The sequence below is a fragment of the Gobio gobio genome (assembly GCF_949357685.1).
Source record: "Gobio gobio genome assembly, chromosome: 24".
NCBI lineage: Eukaryota > Metazoa > Chordata > Actinopteri > Cypriniformes > Gobionidae > Gobio > Gobio gobio.
Genome location: NC_137120.1, coordinates 33033763 through 33055267, shown reverse-complemented (window position 1 = coordinate 33055267; position 21505 = coordinate 33033763). Strand labels below are relative to the sequence as shown.

Below are 21505 nucleotides of genomic sequence, written 5' to 3'. Positions count from 1 at the left end.
TATGTTGTCTTATGTTTGAATAACTAAATTAATGCTTGGAATGTCAATTTACAGTTTTTCGCAGTAAATTACACAATGACTTGTTCTTATTCACTTCCAAAAACTGCAAATGTAACTGTATTTTACTGTAAAATGAAATGAAATGTAAGGTAAGATCTATTACAGTTATTTACCGTATATAGTACGGAAACTTTCTGTTAACCAGTTAACTGTTTTTCACCGTAGCATTTTTACAGTCTTTTACCATTAAAATCACGTACATTTTTTACAATGTACTGTATGTACAAATGCTATTTTTTAGCCTAAAAAAACTCACTATAACCAACACATTATCTTAAATGGTAAGAAAAACATGTTGAATGACTGCTGATTTCTGTACTTATACATTTGTTTCCTTTTTTCTATTTTTACAGAAAAATTGTATGTAAAATTACACATTATTCTGTAAAAATACAGAAAATGTCCTCTAAAAAAACTGAAATTGTATGTAATACCAAAATACAAGCAAATCCCTGTAGTTAATAGTCAAAATTTTAATTACAGCAAATATCTGTAAAACAACAGGTTTTTTACAGTGTAATATTATATATATATAATATTCACCCAGGCATTTCCATACCACACCACTGAATCATTTAACCCTCTGGTGCTCTTCGTTTAGGGGTTGCATTGGTTGTCTTCCAGGTCATAAGTGACTGGACACCTAAAAATTAAACTTCCTCCACCCCAGTAAAACCAATGCAATTTATTTTTCTTCAATAATATTTTTTCTTTTTAATTTTGTATATTGAGATGATTTGATGGTATTTTGTTATATTTATGCAATAATTATGTTCTATTTTTGCCATTGAAAATTATATAAAAAAAAAAAAAAAAATTTAATTATTGCAGTATTTCAGGTTAAAATAAAGTCTAGGCCTTCCAAATAATTTTTTTTGAAGGAAGATTAGCGCCCTCTTTTGGAATTATTTAAGAAATCATGCAACCATGGGTGTAATCACTAGAGGTCTCTATGGAGAGGCTTGAGAATTCCCTAGTTCTCTTTTGAACACATTTAATGATTTTTTTGTTGTTGATGGATTTGAATATATATTTAAAAAATCTCAAAGACTATTTATTATAAAGTTTTAGATATTTTTGTTTGTTTGTTAGAAATATAGATTTTTTTCTGTCAAGTTGTGTTTTTGCAGATTTCCCATTCATTTCCTTTGGTGGTCATTTTTGACGGAAGAGCACAAGTGGGAGTATTTTTTTTACGACCACTTAGCATGCTCGAATCATGCCTTTTTTGCGTGTTTAAATACCTAATGCTAGAAAAGTCACCAAGTTTCATATCATTCTGATGAAGCTGTGATTTAAAAAAATTCTAAATGTGGTTCATAGGTTCCGTTTTTCATAGGTGTGTGTGTGTGTGTGTGTGTGTGTGTGTGTGTGTGTGTGTGTGTGTGTGTGTGTGTGTGTGTGTGTGTGTGTGTGTGTGTGTATAAGTGTGCGTGTGTGTGAGTGGATGTGTCAATATCACACTCTTGATGTTTTAGAGCGTCACACCTTTACTGCTGTGTACTTTTTTTCAGCATTGTGGCCGATTTGTAAATTGTACACACAAATATTCAGAGAATTTTTGTGTTTTTGCCGATTTCCCATTCATTTCCTATATGGTCGGTCATTTATGACCGAAGACAATAAATGCTACTTTTTTTATTTACGACCAATTAGCATGCTCGAATCATGACCCCAATTTTTTCGTGTGTTTACATACCTAATGTTAGAAAAGTCACCTATTTTCATATCATTCCGATGAAGCAGTGATTTTTAAAATTTCAAAACAGAAAATTTTCCTGTCAGAAAGACCGAAGAGCACCAGAGGGTTAAAAAAAAAAAAGGTTGGACACCCCTGCCATACCATAATATTTAGCAGACACCTTCAAATCAGAGCTTTAGGGACATTATTACTCTCAACAAATAGATTGACTTAATTGTTTACTTTGTCAATTCGACTGCAAACTGTGTGTGATGTTTGTGTCCTGTTCACTGGCATAGACCTGAGTTGACATCAGTGTAGGATGCTTCCCATTGCCCTGAGGCTCCCAGGCTTCCCGCCAGTGCGCTCTCCTTTTAGTTAGTGTTGTGTCAGAGCACGTCCTTTGCAGCAAGATCAGCACCCCACGGTGTAGCCGGCTAAGAGAGATTAACTCACCCATCAATGAACAGCTGGAGGGACTTGAAATGGCCATTAAGAAGGAGCCAAGGTGTGAGGGGGGTGAAAGAATTAGTCAGGCTACTTCCTCTTCGGTAGATTTCGGTAGACAACAACACACATGAAAAGGGAATTAACTGATTGATCTATCACGTGTTTGTGAGACTAGGAAAAACTAAAGCAAACGTCAATACTAAAATCTTCAAATGTTGATTTTTACTTCACTTTGTTAATCATGGATGATTACTGCACAATGTTTATGACAAAATGGTGCTTTTAATGGCACCCTGTGGCATTTGGCATACGCATCTATTCCCAGTTGAGCTTTTATTCTGCATCATAGATGGGAATCAAAGCTTTTATCTCATTAGGCAACTAAATGAATCATGTGTTTATTCTGTTCTGTTAAAATCCCTCGAATCAAATCACAAACATAATTATTATCAGCATTACGCAATATAATCCTATTAGCAAAGCATCTTTATGATTTATTTGTTCATTGTTAAACAGAACTAAGAGCACCTACACCTAAGGATATATAAATAATAAATAACTAGGTCCTGAAAATTGGATTAATGTGACAAGTGCATGCATATTTTATTTCAAGCTGTTTAAGTACAAAAAAAATGCCTTAACATTTCCGTGTAAGCCTACTTTATCAGGAAATGATTGACGAAATTCAAGGCAGCATTGTTTTATCACAAGTCATATACAATAAGCAAATAAATTGCCTAATTCATCACTGCTGGTCTAAACAAGAGTCAATCTTGCTTCATACAACCACCAGTAGAGGGTAGCATTGCTAAATAATGAGGCTTCAATCACTAGGACCACTGAGACTGTTAAAGAAAGTGAATTTTATAGTGAAGTTTGGCTTAATATTAGAAATGAAGAACTCTAGACTAGAGCCATTGAATAATGTATAATTATTATTATTTGTAACGAAAAATATGAAATATTTCCATACAAATGCACATTTTTAACCTGGAAATATCATAATCATGTTATCATAAAATCAAATGTTTAAGATAACACTATTTAGTGTGCTAATTTTATAGAGATGGCAATTCTAACTTGTTGAAAAATGTATTATTTAATATAGAAACAGTATTTAGTGTATTATTACTTTTTTTAAATAATATTCTAAAAGGTTGGTGGTTCTATCCCTGGTTCCACCTGACCAAGTGTCGAGGTGTCCACGAGCAAGACACCTAACCCCGGCTGCTCCCGACGAGCTGGATGGCGCCTTGCATTGCTGACACCGCCGTCGGTGTATGAATGAGTGAATGAATGGGCGCTTTGATGGCCATTGGGTCTGTTGAAAGCGCTATATCAATGCAGTCCTTTTACCATTTAAAATGATCTTATGTTTCCAGGTTCGTTTAAAAAAGGCTTTAATTTCTATAGCTATATATAATTTGTATCCTTTACAGACAAAACATATAATGATCACCCAGTCTTAGCTTTCAAGCACTGAATAAATGTATAGCAACTGTAAAAACATTTGTGGTTCACAATTCACATTCTGGGCTTTTTTACTTTCCCTCCCACCAGGATCAGGCCATTTTCAGATTTTGTCGAAATGGTGCCAACATTGTAGGCTTCAGTCGCAGACTCGCAGTCTGTTTTTCATCATAACAAATCATAATCAGACATCTTCTTGCACTTGTTTTCGCTGCTCATAAATATTGTGATCTGCATAAAACGAGCATAAGGACATAACATACATCGCAGTCGCAGACAGGTCTAGATATTTAGCATGCTAAACATTATAGTGAATTTTATAGTTTGCTTGACAGTAGAAATGTAGAAGTGCTCCAACTTCTGGGTCGAGAACAGTTTGCAATCGTGCCATGCCGTACCAGGCTCAAGTGGAAACATAACTGTAACCGTTCCTTACCGTTTTTAGAACTCTCGGCTTTGATAATACGCACTACACGTTTGTCACTCACGTGAACGAGCACTGATTTGCCTCCAAATTTGTTAGCGATTTCCACAAAACTGTAAGGGGCGAGTAAAAATCGGGGCTAAAATCTTGCAGTGACCCCAGCTTAAATATCTGGACCTGTCTGCAATGAGAGTCCTGCATTGTAAAATGTGTTCTCACTGGACATTACATCGGCGATGACCTACAGCCAGAGAGAGCAAGATATAGGGCAGGGTTCCTCAAATCCACTGCCCTGCAGAGAAAGTCAGTTAAAGGCACGAATGCCCACTTCCCTTAGTGGGGCAAGGGCAGCCTCCATGACCTTTGTGATGACGTGGGGCGACAGGGTCAGCCTGAAGGGAAGGACCTTGTACTGGTATGCTGACCCTCGAAAGCAAACCGTAGGAACGGTCTGTGTCGAGGCAAAATTGAAACATGGAAGTATCTGACATTGACCTTCAGGTCGATCACTGCAAACCAATCTTTGAGGGCAAATGCACGTGAGCATGCGTTTCTGCTTTAGCATCTTGAACGGGAGCTTGTGAAGGGCCTGATTCAAGACACCGCCTTTCTTGGGTACGATGAAGTACGGGCTGTAAAACTCTGACTTTATCGCTGGCTCTATTGAGTCCTTCGCCAGCAGGACAGCAAACTCTGCATGCAGGACAAGGGGCATACTTGTCTGCCACTGAGGTAAACAGGACACCACAGAACTGCAAGGCGGAAGCAGCCTGTCCAGTCGCACTGTAAGCCTTGGTGGCAAGTGCGGCCAAGAACTCACAGGCCTTGAAGTGCAGGCAATTCTGGCAGGTGGCAGCACTTCGCGGACATACATGCACCGCAATTGCACGCTCCACCTGAAAAATCTCAGCTGCCCCACCATTAAGAGGAAGTGAGAGCGGAAGAAGCAGCAAAGCGGCTTTGGGCAGTAATATCCCAATAACCCAGCAGCCATATCACCCTGTAGCCCAAGACGGGTTTTCCACTGAAGCTAAGCAGGGCTGAGCCTGGTCAGTACCTGGATGGGAGACCAACTGGGAAAACTAGGTTGCTGCTGGTAGAGGTGTTAGTGAGGCCAGCAGGGGGTGCTCACCCTGTGGTCTGAGTGGGTCCTAACACCCCAGTAAAGTGATGGGGACACTATACTGTAACAAGCACCGTCCTTCGGATGAGACGTTAAACCGAGGTCCTGACTCTCTGTGGTCATTAAAAATCCCAGGATGTCCTTCGATAAAGAGTAGGGGTGTAACCCCGGCATCCTGGCCAAATTTGCCCATTGGCCCCAGTCCATCATGGCCTCCTAATCATCCCCATATATATACGATTAGCTTTATCACTCGGTCTCCTCTCCACCAATCAGCTGGTGTGTGGTGGGCGTTCTGGCGCAATATGGCTGCCGTCGCATCAACCACCGATGCTGCACATTGGTGGTGGATGAGGAGATTCCCCTCTTCTATGAAAAGCACTTTGAGTGCCTTGAAAAGTGCTATTTAAATAAAAGTGCCTTCCACGATTTCGTGACCTCCTCATGCACCTCTGGGAAGAAAGGAACCGGGTCAGGACGATGCTGTGCAGCACGCCCCGCACCGAGAAACCAATCGTCCAACCGCGAACGTTCTGGGCAGGGTGGAGGGTTCCACATAAATTAACCGTGACCTGCTGTGACAACACGGTCTAACTCCCAACTCGTCACATATTGATGCTTGGTCAGGACTCTTCGGCGTCACTTTTCAACGCACAGGGTACCCCTTTAGCGTCATTTTTCGAGGCGCAGGGTGCTCCATTGATTTCAATTGATTTCATTTTTGGGTGAACTAGCCCTTTAAGAATTTCAGATAGCCGTGTAATAATTATAAACGAGTGTTTAGATGAATGATAGAAAACAGCAAAGAGTTTCTGTAGATCCAAACCATGTGAGAAAGTCCTTGAGCAAGTGCTTCCTTTAGGCCACCCACCTCAAGGTCAGCATTCGCTGAGAATAATTGTACATCAACAGAACACCCCCATTTTATAAACACAGATATAGACAGTTCATGTGATACTTTCATTTTCTTCTCCCCCTCTGAGATCAAAGACCCTCCATTGAGGATCAAGAAAAATGTGAAGACCTGCAAAATATTAGCTGGCATGCAATTTCATACCACAGCGATGGGTGTGCCAATGAAGAAAGAATGCCAGTGCACGACTATAGGAGTTTACATCAGAACTCAAGTTGCCAATATAAACCATGTGTTACCCTCTCAAGGAACTCCTTGACTTGAGCTCCATCTTAATGAGCTCCATGCTCGGGCGGATGGTGGATTTCCACATGGCTGGACGGCCCATAGACACACTAAGTCTCATCTATTTAGCGGTCACGGCACTGACTTTCAGACCACATTTTGACAGTGACAGTCCGCGGATGCTGCTGCCAGGCCCCACTGCTTGTCCCGTTTGGTGGCCACAGTATTGTTTATCTACATTTATCTAGCCACAGGTGTCTCTTATCAGTTATTTAAACTGTATATAGCTAAAATATTCAGTTGAATTAAGCCTAATTCTGCCCTCCGGTTGGAGAAATTCTTGCACAAACTTCTGCAAAACTGACATTTTGCTGCCTCATCAATTGAATCACAGAGGACGCTAAATTAAAGGGTTAGTTCACCCAAAAATGAAAATAATGTAATTTATTACTCACCCTCATGCCGTTCCACACCCGTAAGACCTCTGTTCATCTTCTGAACACAAATTAAGATATTTGTGTTGAAATCCGAAGGCTCAGTGAGGCCTGCATAGCCAGCAATGACATTTCCTCTCACAAGATCCAAAGCCAAAGTCACGTGATTTCAGAAGGTTTGACACGAGATCCGAATCATGATTCAACACGCTGATTCATAACGCTCCGAATCATGATTCAACACACTGATTCATAACGCTCCGAATCATGATTCGACACGCTGATTCATAACGGTCCGAATCATGATTCGACACACTGATTCATAACGCTCCGAATCATGATTCGACACGCTGATTCATAACGCTCCGAATTATGATTCGACACGCTGATTCATAACACTGGGATTCATGATTTGACACGCTGATTCATAATGTTCAGAATCCTGATTCAACCCGCTGATTCATAACGCTCCGAATCATGATTCGACACACTGATTCATAATGCTCCGAATCATGATTCGACACGCTGATTCATAACGCTCCGAATCATGATTAGACACGCTGATTCATAACGCTCCGAATTATGTTTCGACACGCTGATTCATAACGCTCCGAATCATGATTCAACACGTTGATTCATAATGCTCCGAATCATGATTCGACACTCTCCGAATTATGATTCAACACGTTGATTCATAACATTCCGAATCCTGATTCAACACGCTGATTCATAATGCTCCGAATCATGATTCAACATGCTGATTCATAACGCTCCGAATCATGATTCAATACGCTGCTTCATAACGCTCCGAATCATGATTCAACACGCTGATTCGATACGCTTCGAAGCTTCATGAAGCAGGAGGCGTTTCTCAATGTCAAGGAAGGATCCTCGGAAGCCAGAATTCCGAGGATGCTACGTCATTGACGTCCGTCGAAGGGCTGTTCCAATGTCGAGGATCCTCGGAATTTCAACCAAGGTCTGAGTCCTTCGTTCGAAAAATATGCAATATACAGGAAAGGATGCTTACGAGTAGACTTCGCGCACTTAGCGTTCTCAGATCACCCACAATCCTATGCGCGCAGCTTTGCTATCTTGTTCAAAAAATACAAAATATCGGACATTGGCGGAGTCGGAGCGTTAACGGGGCAATATGCTTTCAAGTGTAAGTATTTACGTTACCAAAGATTTGTTATAACCGTAGTAAATATAAGTAAAGTTTAACTTTTAAATGCCAGTACAAATTAAAACCGTATTGATATTGATACAAATGACGTTATTGATGGCTAACGGACCTTTTCACTGACGTAATGAGGCTGACGCGCACTTGCTAGCCTGTTCCATTTACGTGTTCTCCGAATGCTAAAGAGGAGCCTCGCCTAGCCTCTGAAGGAAGTGACTTGGAAGGACCAGTCCTGCAGAGGAAGGATCCTTGACATTGAGAAACACCTAGTGTTTTGAAATCGGTTGTCACTATATAAGTCGTTATTTCGATTTTTGCCACAGCAAAAATATTCTCGTCGCTTTATAATATTAATACTGAACCACTGTACTCACATGAACTGATTTAAATATGTTTTTAGTACATTAATGGGTCTTGAGAGAGGACATGTCATTGCTGGCTATGCAGGCCTCACTGAGCCATCGAATTTCAACAAAAATATCTTAATTATGAGGGTGAGGGTGAGTAATAAATTACATTATTTTCATTTTTGGGTGAACTAACCCTTTAAGTTTTCAGAGCATCAGCAGATACGAGCAGCATCATTTTGATTATGTATCAAAGTTGTTGTATTGATCAAAATTGCCAAAAGTCTGCACTCTAACAATAAATTATTTAAGATTTTTTTTATTATTATTCAACATTAAGATTGTGTTTTTGAATTTATTTATTTAACATTTATGCAATTGGCAAATGCTTTTAGTACTCTTTTAGCAAGAAAATCAACTAAACTCATGGTCTTACGGTTGTTAGCGGCATGATGAATATGCATCCATAAAGTAAAAATTATTGTGGATTATATATAAAATTGCTTACCTTATTATTAATTTGCAGGTCATTTAAATAGTACTGCAGATAAATATTTGGACAAATATTACATAGTATCACAATTAAAATTTAAGTCAGGTGTCAGTCAACATAGTGTTACAGGCTGCAGTATAATCCAAGGAACATCTTTAACATCCTCGACATCCTCAAAAAAAAAAACTCGTCTTCGGCGTGATGACTCCGATCTTTCGAATATTCCTATCTAATAATTGCCTCATCGACACGCCATTCTCAATAAACCCGTCTCCGGCGTGATGACTCTGATCTTTCAAATATTCCAATCTAATATGACTTCTGACTTGTAGTGTTGCCAGAATCATAATCATATTTTTAGTTTTTTCGTTGGCCAGAGGAAAACTGGCACCCCGACTGGGCCTGGTTTCTCCCAAGGTTTTTTTTTTTTATTATGCCACCTGATGGATTTTTGGTTCCTTGCCACTGTCACCTTTGGCTTGGCTTGCTGAGTTGGGGACACTACATTTTCAACTAAATATTCAAATAAATGTTCTACTAAATTACTGATATGCCCGCATTGTCACTATATGATAATTGAAATGAGCCGGATGACATCACCGTTTTCTCCAGAGCGTCTGTACAGCCGAATCAAATTCTGTTGCATTATTTTCCTCTTTAACTCTGTGAAGCTGCTTTGAAACAATCGGCATTGTAAAAAGCGCTATATAAATAAAGGTGACTTGACAAGGAACAAGGAGCGGGACACGAAATGAATGACTATAGGACTTTTAATTACCACGAAGAGCGAGAGAAAACAGAAAAATGCCTTTAGTCCAACTTAGGAGGAAGGGAGGGTGCTTTGGAGGAGGGACTGGCACCAGGTAGGATGCAGGAGGAGATGGAGCCGTAGCAACAAGTGGAGCCAGGGTGCCGGAGGATTGAGGGGGAGCCGGTGGGACTGAGGGCAAAGGCAAAGTCGGAGGGAAGGCGGCACCCGACGGAGCTGAAGGGGTGGAAGGACAAAGAGCAGCTGAAGACGCCGAGGCTGAACGCACGTGAAACACCAGCACCTGCCATTTTTTAAAAAGCCATCAACACACAGATTATAGCCTGTATATTTACTCCAGGAACTAACTCTACAAACATGGAAAACAGTGATAGATGGACCTCTCAACCTTTACGCTAAAGAGAAAATCCAACGCAACTTTCAGGGTACCAAGCGAAACATGAATATGGATTTCTGCTCAGCTAGTGACATTGGACATCAACCACGCGGCAAACGCTAATACTTTTTCATATACTGTCTACTTTCTTTGTATAACAGTTCTATCTAATAACATATGAGACAGAACTGTTAAACAGATTGTAAACTAATGAAGACGGAGAATGTGAAAGCTGTGTGTTTAGGCTCTGGCGTTCTCAGTGCTGTCAATATAAGTGGCTTACGTCACATCAGAGATCCAACTGGCGTTCCTAATTTCCTACAGGAAAATGTCCCTAGGAGAACTTTTAATTCTTGGGGAACCACCCTGGTAGTTAGTTCCTAGAACTACCCAGTTGGAAAGCCTTAAAGGCGAAGTCAGAGGGACGAGTGAGCCCGGTGAAGCTGTAAGGACGATGGTCCCAGGTGGAGCCGAGGGTGGGTTGAGCCAAGGTGGAGCTGACTGGTCGACGAGCCAAGGTGGAGTGATGGGCTCGACGGCTGGAGGCAGAGCCAGGGGATCCTCTGTCTGGGCTCTGGATCCAGAGTGGGGCTGGTGATATAGTCCTCAGCATGGCAGCTGGTAAACTCTGGTCAGTTGTTTACCAGCACAAATGCAATGAATTCCTCTCGATGATTGTTCACGGCCAGATCTAAAAAGTCCTTTGTGTGGTCCTCAAGTGAGCGATCTTCCTGCTCCAGGCAGAGTAAATGGAATTCAGGTAAGTTCATTGTTTTTTGCCGCTTTAATCTTGTCTTGGTCCAGTATTCTGTTACGGGCCGCAGTGTATAATGCAAGGAACAAGGAGTGGGATACGGAATAAATTACTATAAGACTTTTAATGACCACAAAGAGCGAGAGCATACATCAAACAATTAACATAATTAATACTGGACAAGGAACTAAGGAAAACTCAGGGCTTAATGCTGCCTTCACGTATTATCGGAATGATCATTTCCAATAGGTTAAAATTACACATCAACGCCCTTTCGCCCTTTGGAAGTTCAGAAATTATTTTGATACCCAAATTCCCAAGACGGGCGTGCCAAAAACTTGCTGTGTCAGGTATGATTTATTAGGTTTTTCCCCACAACTTGATTGTCTTGTCATTAATGTAGCGCATATTTACATATATCATTTGAAATATTGTATGATTTATACACAGCAAAACCGAAAATGACAGAAATTACACTAAATTTAAATATGGCATAATTTTGGTTTTAGTAAGATTTTCCCAAGAAATAGGCAAGAATAAACCTGGTGTCCATGTTCATTCCGACCACAAAGCACTTGAATGTAACAAGCTCGCAATCGCGACTTCTGAAATGGGAATAATGACATTTCTGATAGCATGTGAAGGCAGCATAAATACACAGGGAGTAATCAATGAAACAGTGAACAGGTGTGGAACAAAAATCAGTAACAAAGATAACTAACAATGACAGGGAACACATGAACAGAAACAGGATGAAAGACAAAACCAAAACAGAGTGAGACCATTACACGCAGATTGCGTTTTGAGACATTTTGCACATTATAAATGTAGATTTTTTTTTTATTAGTTCTGTTATAAATACTACTGGGGCTAGTTGTCACACGGGGAAGTTGTTACCAGGGATACAATAACTATGAGGTTTTAATTCAAACAGCAGTTACACAAAGTGTGTGTTTTCTCTAGCAGTGGTTTTGTATTTTGGTCAGACAAGATTCAACGATTTAATTAGGTAGATTTAACTGAAAGGTTGTACTTTGTTCTCAGGACAGGAATAGAGGACCCTCTATTCAAGGATAAAATTATATTTATATAATTTACATATTTATACAATAAAATCTTATTTTCCTGGCCAATAATAGTTAGTCTTCTTTCTTTTTTTTATAAAATACAATTTTTTTTGAAAGCCAAACTTGTATTGAATTTTAAAAATAAACCTATACCATAAGAAATGGGCATAGACTTGCATATTTCTTTTCCATTATTAAGATATCATGGTACATTTCTTGGTTAACTGAGTTCAGACAGACTGAGATAAAGTGTGGGAGTTTTTCAGCCTCATATCCGAGAACTGACTCAAGTACACAACGGCATCAGCAACCTAACTGGCTGGAATTATCGCCCATCCCAGAAGCATAATTTACTCGGGCAAAATATTTATACAGAGGCGGACCAAAATCATTTACAACAAGTCCATTCACGAAACCGAGTGGAAACAACCTATGTTAAAGGCTCTGTAGACTTGTTGTCATCTAAATAGCCTAACGTTACTGTAAGGAAAGCCGCTGGTTCAAACATCTGTTTAAAGTATTCAGCAGCATCATGAACTTTTTGGCTCTTCTACACTGTGTGATACTTATTTCAGTTTGTGAAATACTTGGAGAACATCAAACTAACGGTAAGTGAAAGATAACATATTTTACTTTCCGTGATAGTTTCTTCAGAAATGTTGATGTCAATGCATTAATCAATAGCCTATATTAACACGTTTTGTTATACTAAATTTGTAATAAGCAGACTTTTAATGGTGTTTTAAAGAAAATTGTTTTAAAGATGAATAACAAATAATTATATTATAAATAACGAACTTTTTGATGTAGCGATTGCGCAGCTGTTGCTATGGTTACCTCGTCACGCAAAGGGCGATTTCTGTTAGCAAGTTTGTCGTTTACATTTTTTGTGGTTACTATAATATTTGAAAACACTGTCGAAAAATATACTTGATGTAAAAACAATCTGCTTTTAAGACTGCCAACCGTTTTCTTAGACATCTTTTATAGGCTACGTTAATAATGCAAATGAACTGCACGCACCTCAGATTTATGGCATACTTTATTATCCTTAAATCAAATGGGTGACATCACGTTAACCAGCGATGTATTCAGAAACAACATGAGCTATAAAACGGAAATAAGTTTTATTTATTCTGAAAAAACGAATTGTACTTGAATAAAAAGTCTCCGAGAAAAGAATGTCCTTTAATTCTGAGGGGGGAAAAAACTTTTTCTTTTACTTGTGACTTCTAGGCTACAAGATATTTCACGTATGACATATTTTATTGGGCAATAACATGACACATCTGAGGTCATCTTTATTTTAGGCATAAAAATAGCCTACTTTCCAATCTTATACAATATAAAGCTGATATAAGGGTCGTATTGGCATTGTCCCTGAGATGGATTATATGTTTTCATTCTGTGTTTGTGTGTCTAGCGGGAATGTGCTGGCTGCAGCAGGGTCCGGAGCACCGCTGTGACATGGTCCTCATGAGGGGCGTGAGCAGGGAAGAGTGCTGTGCGGCCGGCCGTCTGGACACTGCCTGGTCCAATAGCAGTCTGCCCATCAATGAAGTCAGCCTGCTGGGATTCCTGGGAATAGTTTCCTGTAAGCCGTGCAAAGGTACATACTCATATCCACCCTCCGTTCTCAGCAGGTAGACTGGGTAGTCCCGCTGTGTAATGCTCCAACTTGTTGATATCAGTGAGAGACTCTTGGTTACTAACATTTTACGCATTCTACACACATAAGAGAACATTCCTCATTTGCAAATTAGGGCTGAAACCATTTTTGTTGAGGAGATAAAATCTAGTACTGTTGGCCAAATCTTGCTTCGGAGAGTTTTCTTTGCAAATGCAATTCTTCAGCAAGTTTAAAAAGCGTGGATCTACACCAGATGTTTTGTTTAACTTTCTCCGGCTGTTGCGGAAAGCGTTCACTACTGGTAGCCTTGGCCAGGTACGTAGGTTCATAAGGGCTCCAAACCTCTACCATCTTCAGACATTTTAAATACAGTGTGGTATCACTGGAGTAAACAAGTTAGCCGACATGGTAATTTTAATGAATTTCCTCAGCCCAGCAAGCCCATAATCGTGCTCAAAATTGTAGTTTTGTGGTTTTTAGACCATATCTATTAGCTTTGAGGTCATCTGTATGATAGTGTACTCTTAAAATTCACTTTTAGCAGATAGGCGCATTTAAAATGTATAGTCATCCTCTTCCAGAAAAACAGACCCAAAAAACACTCATCCTGCACTCATTCATTTCGTCCAATCAAATGCTCTCTAGAATGAGAATGTCCTTCCCACTAAAGGTGCGATAACATTACCAACATTTTTATGGACAAAAAAAGATCCATTGCTCACACAGAAGACACTTTCAAACCAAACCAAGCGGCTTGGTTGACCAACTTGAACCCATTGCGAAATCTACAAGGAAATACGCACCTTAATGCAACTTACTTCTGATTAGCAAGTTGCAATTTGAAGTTCTCGGTCATGTGGATTCCTATCAAAATGACTGGATTTCGCCCACAAAAATTCACAGAACAATGCCAAACTCATCTCAATATGACCTACTTCTGATTACCAATAGCGAGTAGAAATGTGTGGCTCATGACTGTGACTTAAAGGATCTTGGCTATTTCAAAGAAGCATCTCTATTGACTATTTTTGCTATATTTGACATTATGCATCGAATAAATAAATAGTTTGACACATTAGCAGATATTACAACCCCCCTCCATCCTTTTCTCTCCTCCCTCTCTCACTCTTTCCCAATGCTTATTGGAAAGCAGACTTGTTTTGCCTTTCCCTCTCTGAGATGACTGAATTCTAGCACACCGCAAAGAAAAATGTGTGCCACATGCTGGAGAGGTCTGGTCCTCATAAGCCTCAAACACAATCAGCATCATTAGACACTTGGGGGGACTGGAAGTGAAAAGTCTGTTATATTGTTTGTTCCATGGCGTTTGCTTTCCATTATCATAAAACTATATGGACTAGCGGACCCTACTGTGTGACCTCCCCAGCGTGTTCTCAATGTCAAACGCTTCAAAGCATTCCTGAAAGCTCAACTCACGCTTAGCGTCTGTCCGGCGCATTTCCTTACATTTGTTTTTCGGGGGCAGACAAGGCAGTTCGTAAATTATGTGTGACTGCCTGCGGATCTTGAGGAAACATAACAGGGTTATGCTGGGATTTCCAGTGGAGGTGGAGGTATCTGATTCGGCCTTGAGTGATTTAGTTGGCTTCACAGGGAAGGGGAGCAACAGGATATTAAAGGACTTGCAGGAATGGGAACCAGAAGCCGAATCCATTTCAAAGTGTTTCTGATGGGTTTTGTTTGCTCTGGCTTCACAGATGAATGGAGAAGAATGGACACAGTTATTGAAAAACATCTCTGTAGCGCTTTTCACACTTTAAATAGTTAACTCTGGGTCATTCTAAAACCTAGGTTAATGGAGTGTTATCTTGCTTCACCTTTCACACTGCTCATACTTTACTGGGGGTTAACAATTCCATAAGCCGATGCTTCACACTGTACATTCCTAAACCTAGCTGTGTCATTGATTGGATGAATGCCTCATGCGACCTGGAAAAGCATTGCGCATACTCATATTACACATCACCGACTGTACTATCAAGTTTTTTTCTTAGTATACTTCTCGGACTATAAAAGCAAGCACGAAACGGCCTGTTCTTTACTCCAATTGACACATTTTCCATTACCGTTTGATATTTTTCCCATCGAAAGCTGAAACGATGTGTTTCTGTGACTGTCCAAAGCATGTGAATATGAGGCAAGCGATTGATTGTCAGTTGCTAAGCATCTAGTCGTAACATTCTAAGACCGCATCGTTTCACACTACATCCGTTTGGCACCAAAAGGAATTGCTAACAGTGCTTCATAAGCATAATATTATTTTTCCCCCCGGGTAAAAGGCAGTGATAAACACTTCTAAATTACAACTTTGAAATGTTCCTTTACCCGGTGTTAAGAACAGTGTGAAAAGCCCTATTCACGACTCAACTTGCAATTGATTCCAAAAGAGTTTGACGTTAGCATGTTGCTCAGCTAGCAGTGTAATATCAAAAAACGTCATATAATGAAAGACGGTGCACTTGTATTGCTATGAATGGGAGAAAGTGTAGTGTACAAAATGGTGGAATAAGTCCCACCTTCTAAAGAAAACAGCCAATCACCGATTGGTAAAGTCATAGTGTCACTGCAGCTGCTGTTAGAAGCTCTGGATCCTATAGAAACAGTCTTGTTCTGAGACAAGTGCTTAGGACTGCGCATGCGCATTAGCTCGGTCCAACCTGAAAATTGTTTTTTTTTTGTCATGATTAGAGCGTTTAGAAGCAAGATTTATGAGATAGTTGTTGTCAGATTTCATTGGTGATTTCAGATATGAAATTTAATCGTAAGTGTGGCAAACAGTTATGAAGAATTTGATGTTTCCCCATTTTAGGAGATAGCTGCACTTGCATGCCCGAGAGGAGTTTCAAAGATGGCCGCCAAGTGAAATGACTTGTCTTAAAGGGACTTGTGTAGAAAAATTCAAATATTAAGTAAAATTAGGGGTGTCGCGTTATACCGGTATTATACCGGTTATCGGGTTAATTAGGGGTCTCGCAATATCCTGGTATTGGTGATAACCGTAATATTTCAAATGAATAGGCCTAGTACACATACACTGAACAAAATTATAAATGCGACACTTTTGTTTTTGCCCCCATTTTTCATGAGCTGAACTCAAAGATCTAAGACTTTTTCTACGTAAAAAAGGCCTATTTCTCTCAAATATTGTTCACAAATCTGTCTAAATCTGTGTTAGTGAGCACTTCTCCTTTGCCGAGATAATCCATCCACCTCACAGGTGTGGCATATCCAGATGCTGAACTCTATGCGAAGGAGATGTGTTGCACTGCATGAGGAAAATAGTGGTCGTACCAGAAATTGACTTTTTTGGAACCCAATACAGTAAAACTGCACATTTTAGAGTGGCCTTTTATTGTGGCCTAAGGCACACCTGTGCAATAATCATGCTGTCTGGATTATCTCGTTGTGATTAGCTCCTGTTGTGTAGGGTGACCATATTTTGATTACAGAAAACCAGGACACTCGGCCCAGCAATGAGATACTCAAATGATACTCAAAGATTCCTTATAAATTTCAATAGATTTAAAGTATGCCTCCTCTGTATGGATAGAAAATTGTTATATTAGGGCCAGGACAGGACTTGAAAACAGGACATGTCCTGGGAAAACAGGACGTTTGGTCACTCTACTGTTGTGGAGCAACTAGCCTATGCTCGAATCAGAGCTATTCCGACCAATCAAATTGTCAGGGCGGGCTTTATACGATAATGGGCAGATGATCAACAGTAACGTAATCATTCACGTCACCAAAGAGCGCTTGGGTTGAATTAGTTCTAATCTTAAACGGAGAACTTGTTCGTATATGCATTCACCTTCACTATTTCTCTCGAAAATGATGGTCATGTTGGTAAGTACTCTGTTTATCCTTACATTCTTTTTACAACACTGGCAAAGATCGTTTACACTTATCGTCTTCTTCTACTTCTTCCAGCGTGCGTGCAGTTGAGTTCTGTTGACAACTATGCGTCGCTCAACATACGTCTCTTACTCCGTTGCTCTGATTGGTAGTAGGTCTATCCAATTGAGTGCAGTGGCATTTTCTTTCCTGGTTCGGTTGAAACACGCCCCATAATCACAGCCCAATGGAGCATATTCTCATACTCATATTCTGACTAGAATCTAGTCTAGAAGCTAGTAATATATTGTTATCGTGAATTCTCTTGGCCATGATAACTGCGTAGTGAAAAGTCTGATATTGTGATTTCAGCTATTTCATTAACACTTATCAATATTGAATTAAATATAGGTTCACTTATAATCAGCTTTTTTTCCGTCTTTATCCACCTTCTCTTGCAGAGAACTGTGAGGGGGTCAACTGTGGCCCTGGGAAGGTGTGCAGGATGAAGTCTGGACGTCCCCAGTGCGTGTGCTCTCCGGACTGTTCCAACATCTCCACTAAACACGCCGTGTGTGGGAGCGATGGGAACTCGTACAGAGACGAGTGCGCACTCCTGATGGCTCGCTGCAGAGGTCACCCCGACTTGGAGATTATGTACCAGGGGGAATGCAAAAGTATGCTGCAGCTTTTCACCTTCCACATGCAGAGTCCATTATTTTGCTTAGATGTTTTGCAGACTTCATATTCAGATTATTACTCGGACTGAAGATTACTCAGAGCGCATATGTATTCTGAAAAACGTCCAACCAGGCCCTTGTGAAAAAGAAGTGTGCACTTCGAGTGTACTTTAAAAAAAAAAACTGTACTTTCAGATAATATTTGTACTTAAAGGGTTAGTTCACCAAAAAATGAAAATTCTGTCATTAATTACTTACCCTCATGTCGTTCGACGCCCGTAAGACCTCCGTTCATCTTCAGAACACAAATGAAGATATTTTAGTTGAAATCTGATGGCTCTGAAAGGCCTCCATTGGCACAATGGCACGGTTCACTCTCAAGACCCTTAAAAGGTACTAAAGACGTCGTTACAAAGTCCATCTCACTACAGTGGTTCTACAATAACTTTATGGAGTGACGAGAATAGTTTTTGTGCGCAAAAAAACCCTAAATAACGACTTATATAGTGATGACAATTTCAAAACACGGCATCATGAAGCTTCGAAGCGTTATGAATCAGTGAGTCGAATCATGATTCAGATTGCGTGTCAAACCGCCAAACTGCTGAAATTTGGCGATCCAAACTGCTGAATCGACTGCCAATGGAGGCCTTTCAGAGCCATCAGATTTCAACTAAAATATCTTCATTTGTGTTCCGAAGATGAACGGAGGTCTTACGGGTGTCGAACGACATGAGGGTAAGTAATTAATGACATAATTTTCATTTTTGGGTGAACTAACCCTTTAAACATGTGCATGGGACCTTCTTCTAAATATATTTTTTCATCTTTATCTTGACTCTTGGCACTATTCTTTCAGAATCCTGCTCAAATGTTGTATGTCCTGGTACACATACCTGTGTGACGGACCAGACCAACAGCGCCCACTGTGTCATGTGCCGTACTGCGCCTTGCCCGATGCCCATGATCAATGAGCAAACAATCTGCGGCAATGATAACATCACCTACCCAAGCGCCTGCCACCTGCGTAGGGCTACCTGCTTTTTGGGTCGATCCATAGGGGTCCGCCACTATGGACACTGCAGAAGTACGTTTTCACACACCTGGAATTGCTTGACGTTTATGATACATCCACAATCGAACTCATTTTAACTTATGTTCTGTCCTTGCAGGTAATGAAGGAAGTGAGGAAAATTCACTCTTCTGAGGATGTCCAGAGAAGTTCCGCTCCGTGTACATATATTACGATGGCACATAAGACGTGAGAGAACCTGTTTGAAAGCATATAGTCTCACAACACGGTCCCCTGTACCAAAGAACCACTACTAGTATTTTATACGCATGCAATTCATACTTAAAGGAAACGTGTGGTTTTAACAGGAGAATTGAACTGATGAATTGACAGTGTGTATATTGTAAATATACTACAAGCTACTATTTATTGGAGAAACGTAATGAAGTCAGTGTTATTTATGTGTTAACACGTTTGAGACACCATATATACGTACTTCAGCTGCCCTTATCAAGGTATTTATTGTGGGTTTTTGCTTCTTGTACATGTCAGAACTGCATGATATGAAATATCAAAGAGCTATTTCTTGCCAATGAAGTATTTTAGAAAATTTCTCTAACATTTATTGTTTTTAAACATGTTACATTATTCTATATGTTTTTATTTAAATTATACTATCTATTAATTCCCATGATTTTCCAGACTTGGAAATGATCATTTGAAAACATTTCCCCCTTTTTCGAAGATTGTGGAAACCCTGACAATGGAGAAAAACTGCATTGTCAGCCATCTTTTTTTCATAAGCAAAGCACACAGAATAGATACCAGCAGCAAAAACCACTGAATTATCTTCTTGAACATTCCTAAGTACAGCTTTCCCAAACATGTGCCTCTCTGCAAAATCTATGTGGACACACGGTTGAAATTCTTATGCACATGGGAGACTACTTACTCATTGAGATAAAGTGTTATGCGTGTACTGTTTGCATTCAGAGGGATTACTCAGCCAAAACAGCAACACTTCCAGGCCACTTTCCGCTGACGTGAAGACCAAACTGAGCCACCCACCAAGAAATGAAATTACCAGCTACAGTTTGATGGCTGCAGTTTTTACGAGGACGCTGGGACAGTCAAAGAATGTACAGTACATTCTACTGTTTTAATGGTTTTCACATTGAGGGGTTGTGTTTTTGTCATTTTGTGTGTGTATGAGTTTTACGAGCTTGTTGTATGCTTAAATGGTCATAAGGAGAAATTTGCTTGATTCCCGGTAAATCGCATGGTGTTGTGAAAAAGAGATGGATTGGCGATATTTGTGTAAATCATCATACATGTGTACCCTTTCAGAAGGGAACCTTCTTGTAAATAGAGACAGTATCTGAATTTATACTGTAAAATCCAATTTATTCAATTGCATATTTTTGTATTGTTTACTTACATTTTTATATTAAAACTCAAAATTAATGTTGTGTTAATATGATTCTCGTCATTCTTCAGTGTTATTTTAGTATCATTGAGATACTATTATATTTATTATTCATGTTTTTGTTTTTATATTTTTCCTTTTCCTTTTCATTTCAATTCAATTCCAATTTTGTTGTGTTTTTCTTTCTTTCTTAAAAGTATGCCTATATACTTTTTTATTAACTTTTATTTCATTTTAGTTATTTATGGAAGCTTGTTACCTCCACGGAAAAATAATTTTAAAAAGTAAAAATATTTTATTTAGCTAGTTGCCAAGGCAACATTTCTCATTTTTATTTAGTTTAACTTGATGTAAAATAACTATGGAAGCTTGTTTCCACCACTTAATAAAAAATGTAAAAAAAGATAATTGCGACTTTTTATCTCACAAATCTTTTTTGTAAATTCGCAATTATGACTTTTTCTGGCAATTGTATAACTTTTATACATTTTTAAATAACTTTTTTTCTCGCAATTGCGATTTATAATGTCAGAATTGCATGATATAAACTCACAAATATGATTTTTTTCAGGCAATTGTGAGTTTATTTCTTGCAATTCTCACTTTTTCTGCCAATTGCGACTTTATGTATCACAAATCTGACTTTTTCTCGCAATTGCGAGTTATAATGTGAGAATTGTGAGATATAAACTTTGCGAGATATAAAAGAGATAGATTTTTTTCTGCAATTGTGAGTTTATATCTTGCAATTCTCACTTTTTCTCGCAATTGTGACTTTTATATCACAAATCTGACTTTTTTTCTCGCAATTGCAAGTTATGTCAGAATTGCGAGATATAAACTCACAATTATGACTTTTTTCACACAATTGTGAGTTTATATCTTGCAATTCTCACTGTTTCTCACAATTGTGACTTAGATCACAAATCTGACTTTTTTCCCCACAATTGCAAGTTATGTCAGAATATAAACTCACAATTTATGTCATTAAACACCAGTTGCAGTTCCTTACCCAAGGTTGACTTTCTGTGTGAAACCCAACAAAGTCATAGACGTTGAGTTTATATCTCGCAATTCTCACAATTTGTGACTTATATCACAAATCTGACTTTTTTTTTCTGCTGCCATTATAA

General features: G+C 39.3%; 1 protein-coding gene across 2 annotated transcripts; it reads left to right on the top strand.

Annotated features, from left to right (window-relative positions):
- Nucleotides 1-12041: 12041 nt before the first annotated feature.
- On the top strand, nt 12042-20769 carry fstl3 (follistatin-like 3 (secreted glycoprotein)). Of its 2 annotated transcripts, XR_013815906.1 has the most exons (6): nt 12149-12377; nt 13193-13378; nt 17716-17931; nt 18794-19021; nt 19107-19195; nt 19940-20756. XR_013815906.1 is itself a non-coding variant. In XM_079808365.1 (5 exons), the coding sequence occupies exons 1-5, from the start codon at nt 12302-12304 to the stop codon at nt 19139-19141; spliced, it is 741 nt and encodes a 246-aa protein (XP_079664491.1). In that variant the 5' UTR covers nt 12042-12301; the 3' UTR covers nt 19142-20769. The 2 variants fall into 2 exon arrangements, 1 of the variants encoding a protein (XP_079664491.1); XM_079808365.1 differs by having other exon boundaries at nt 12042-12377; nt 19107-20769.
- Nucleotides 20770-21505: the final 736 nt, after the last annotated feature.

Bases quoted from the DNA above. Each gene is read 5' to 3' on its own strand.
- fstl3 (XM_079808365.1), top strand. From the start codon at position 12,302: ATGAACTTTTTGGCTCTTCTACACTGTGTGATACTTATTTCAGTTTGT. The intron at 13,379-17,715 runs GTACATACTCAT...CTTCTCTTGCAG, and splicing joins TTCCTGTAAGCCGTGCAAAG to AGAACTGTGAGGGGGTCAAC. The intron at 17,932-18,793 runs GTATGCTGCAGC...CTATTCTTTCAG, and splicing joins GTACCAGGGGGAATGCAAAA to AATCCTGCTCAAATGTTGTA.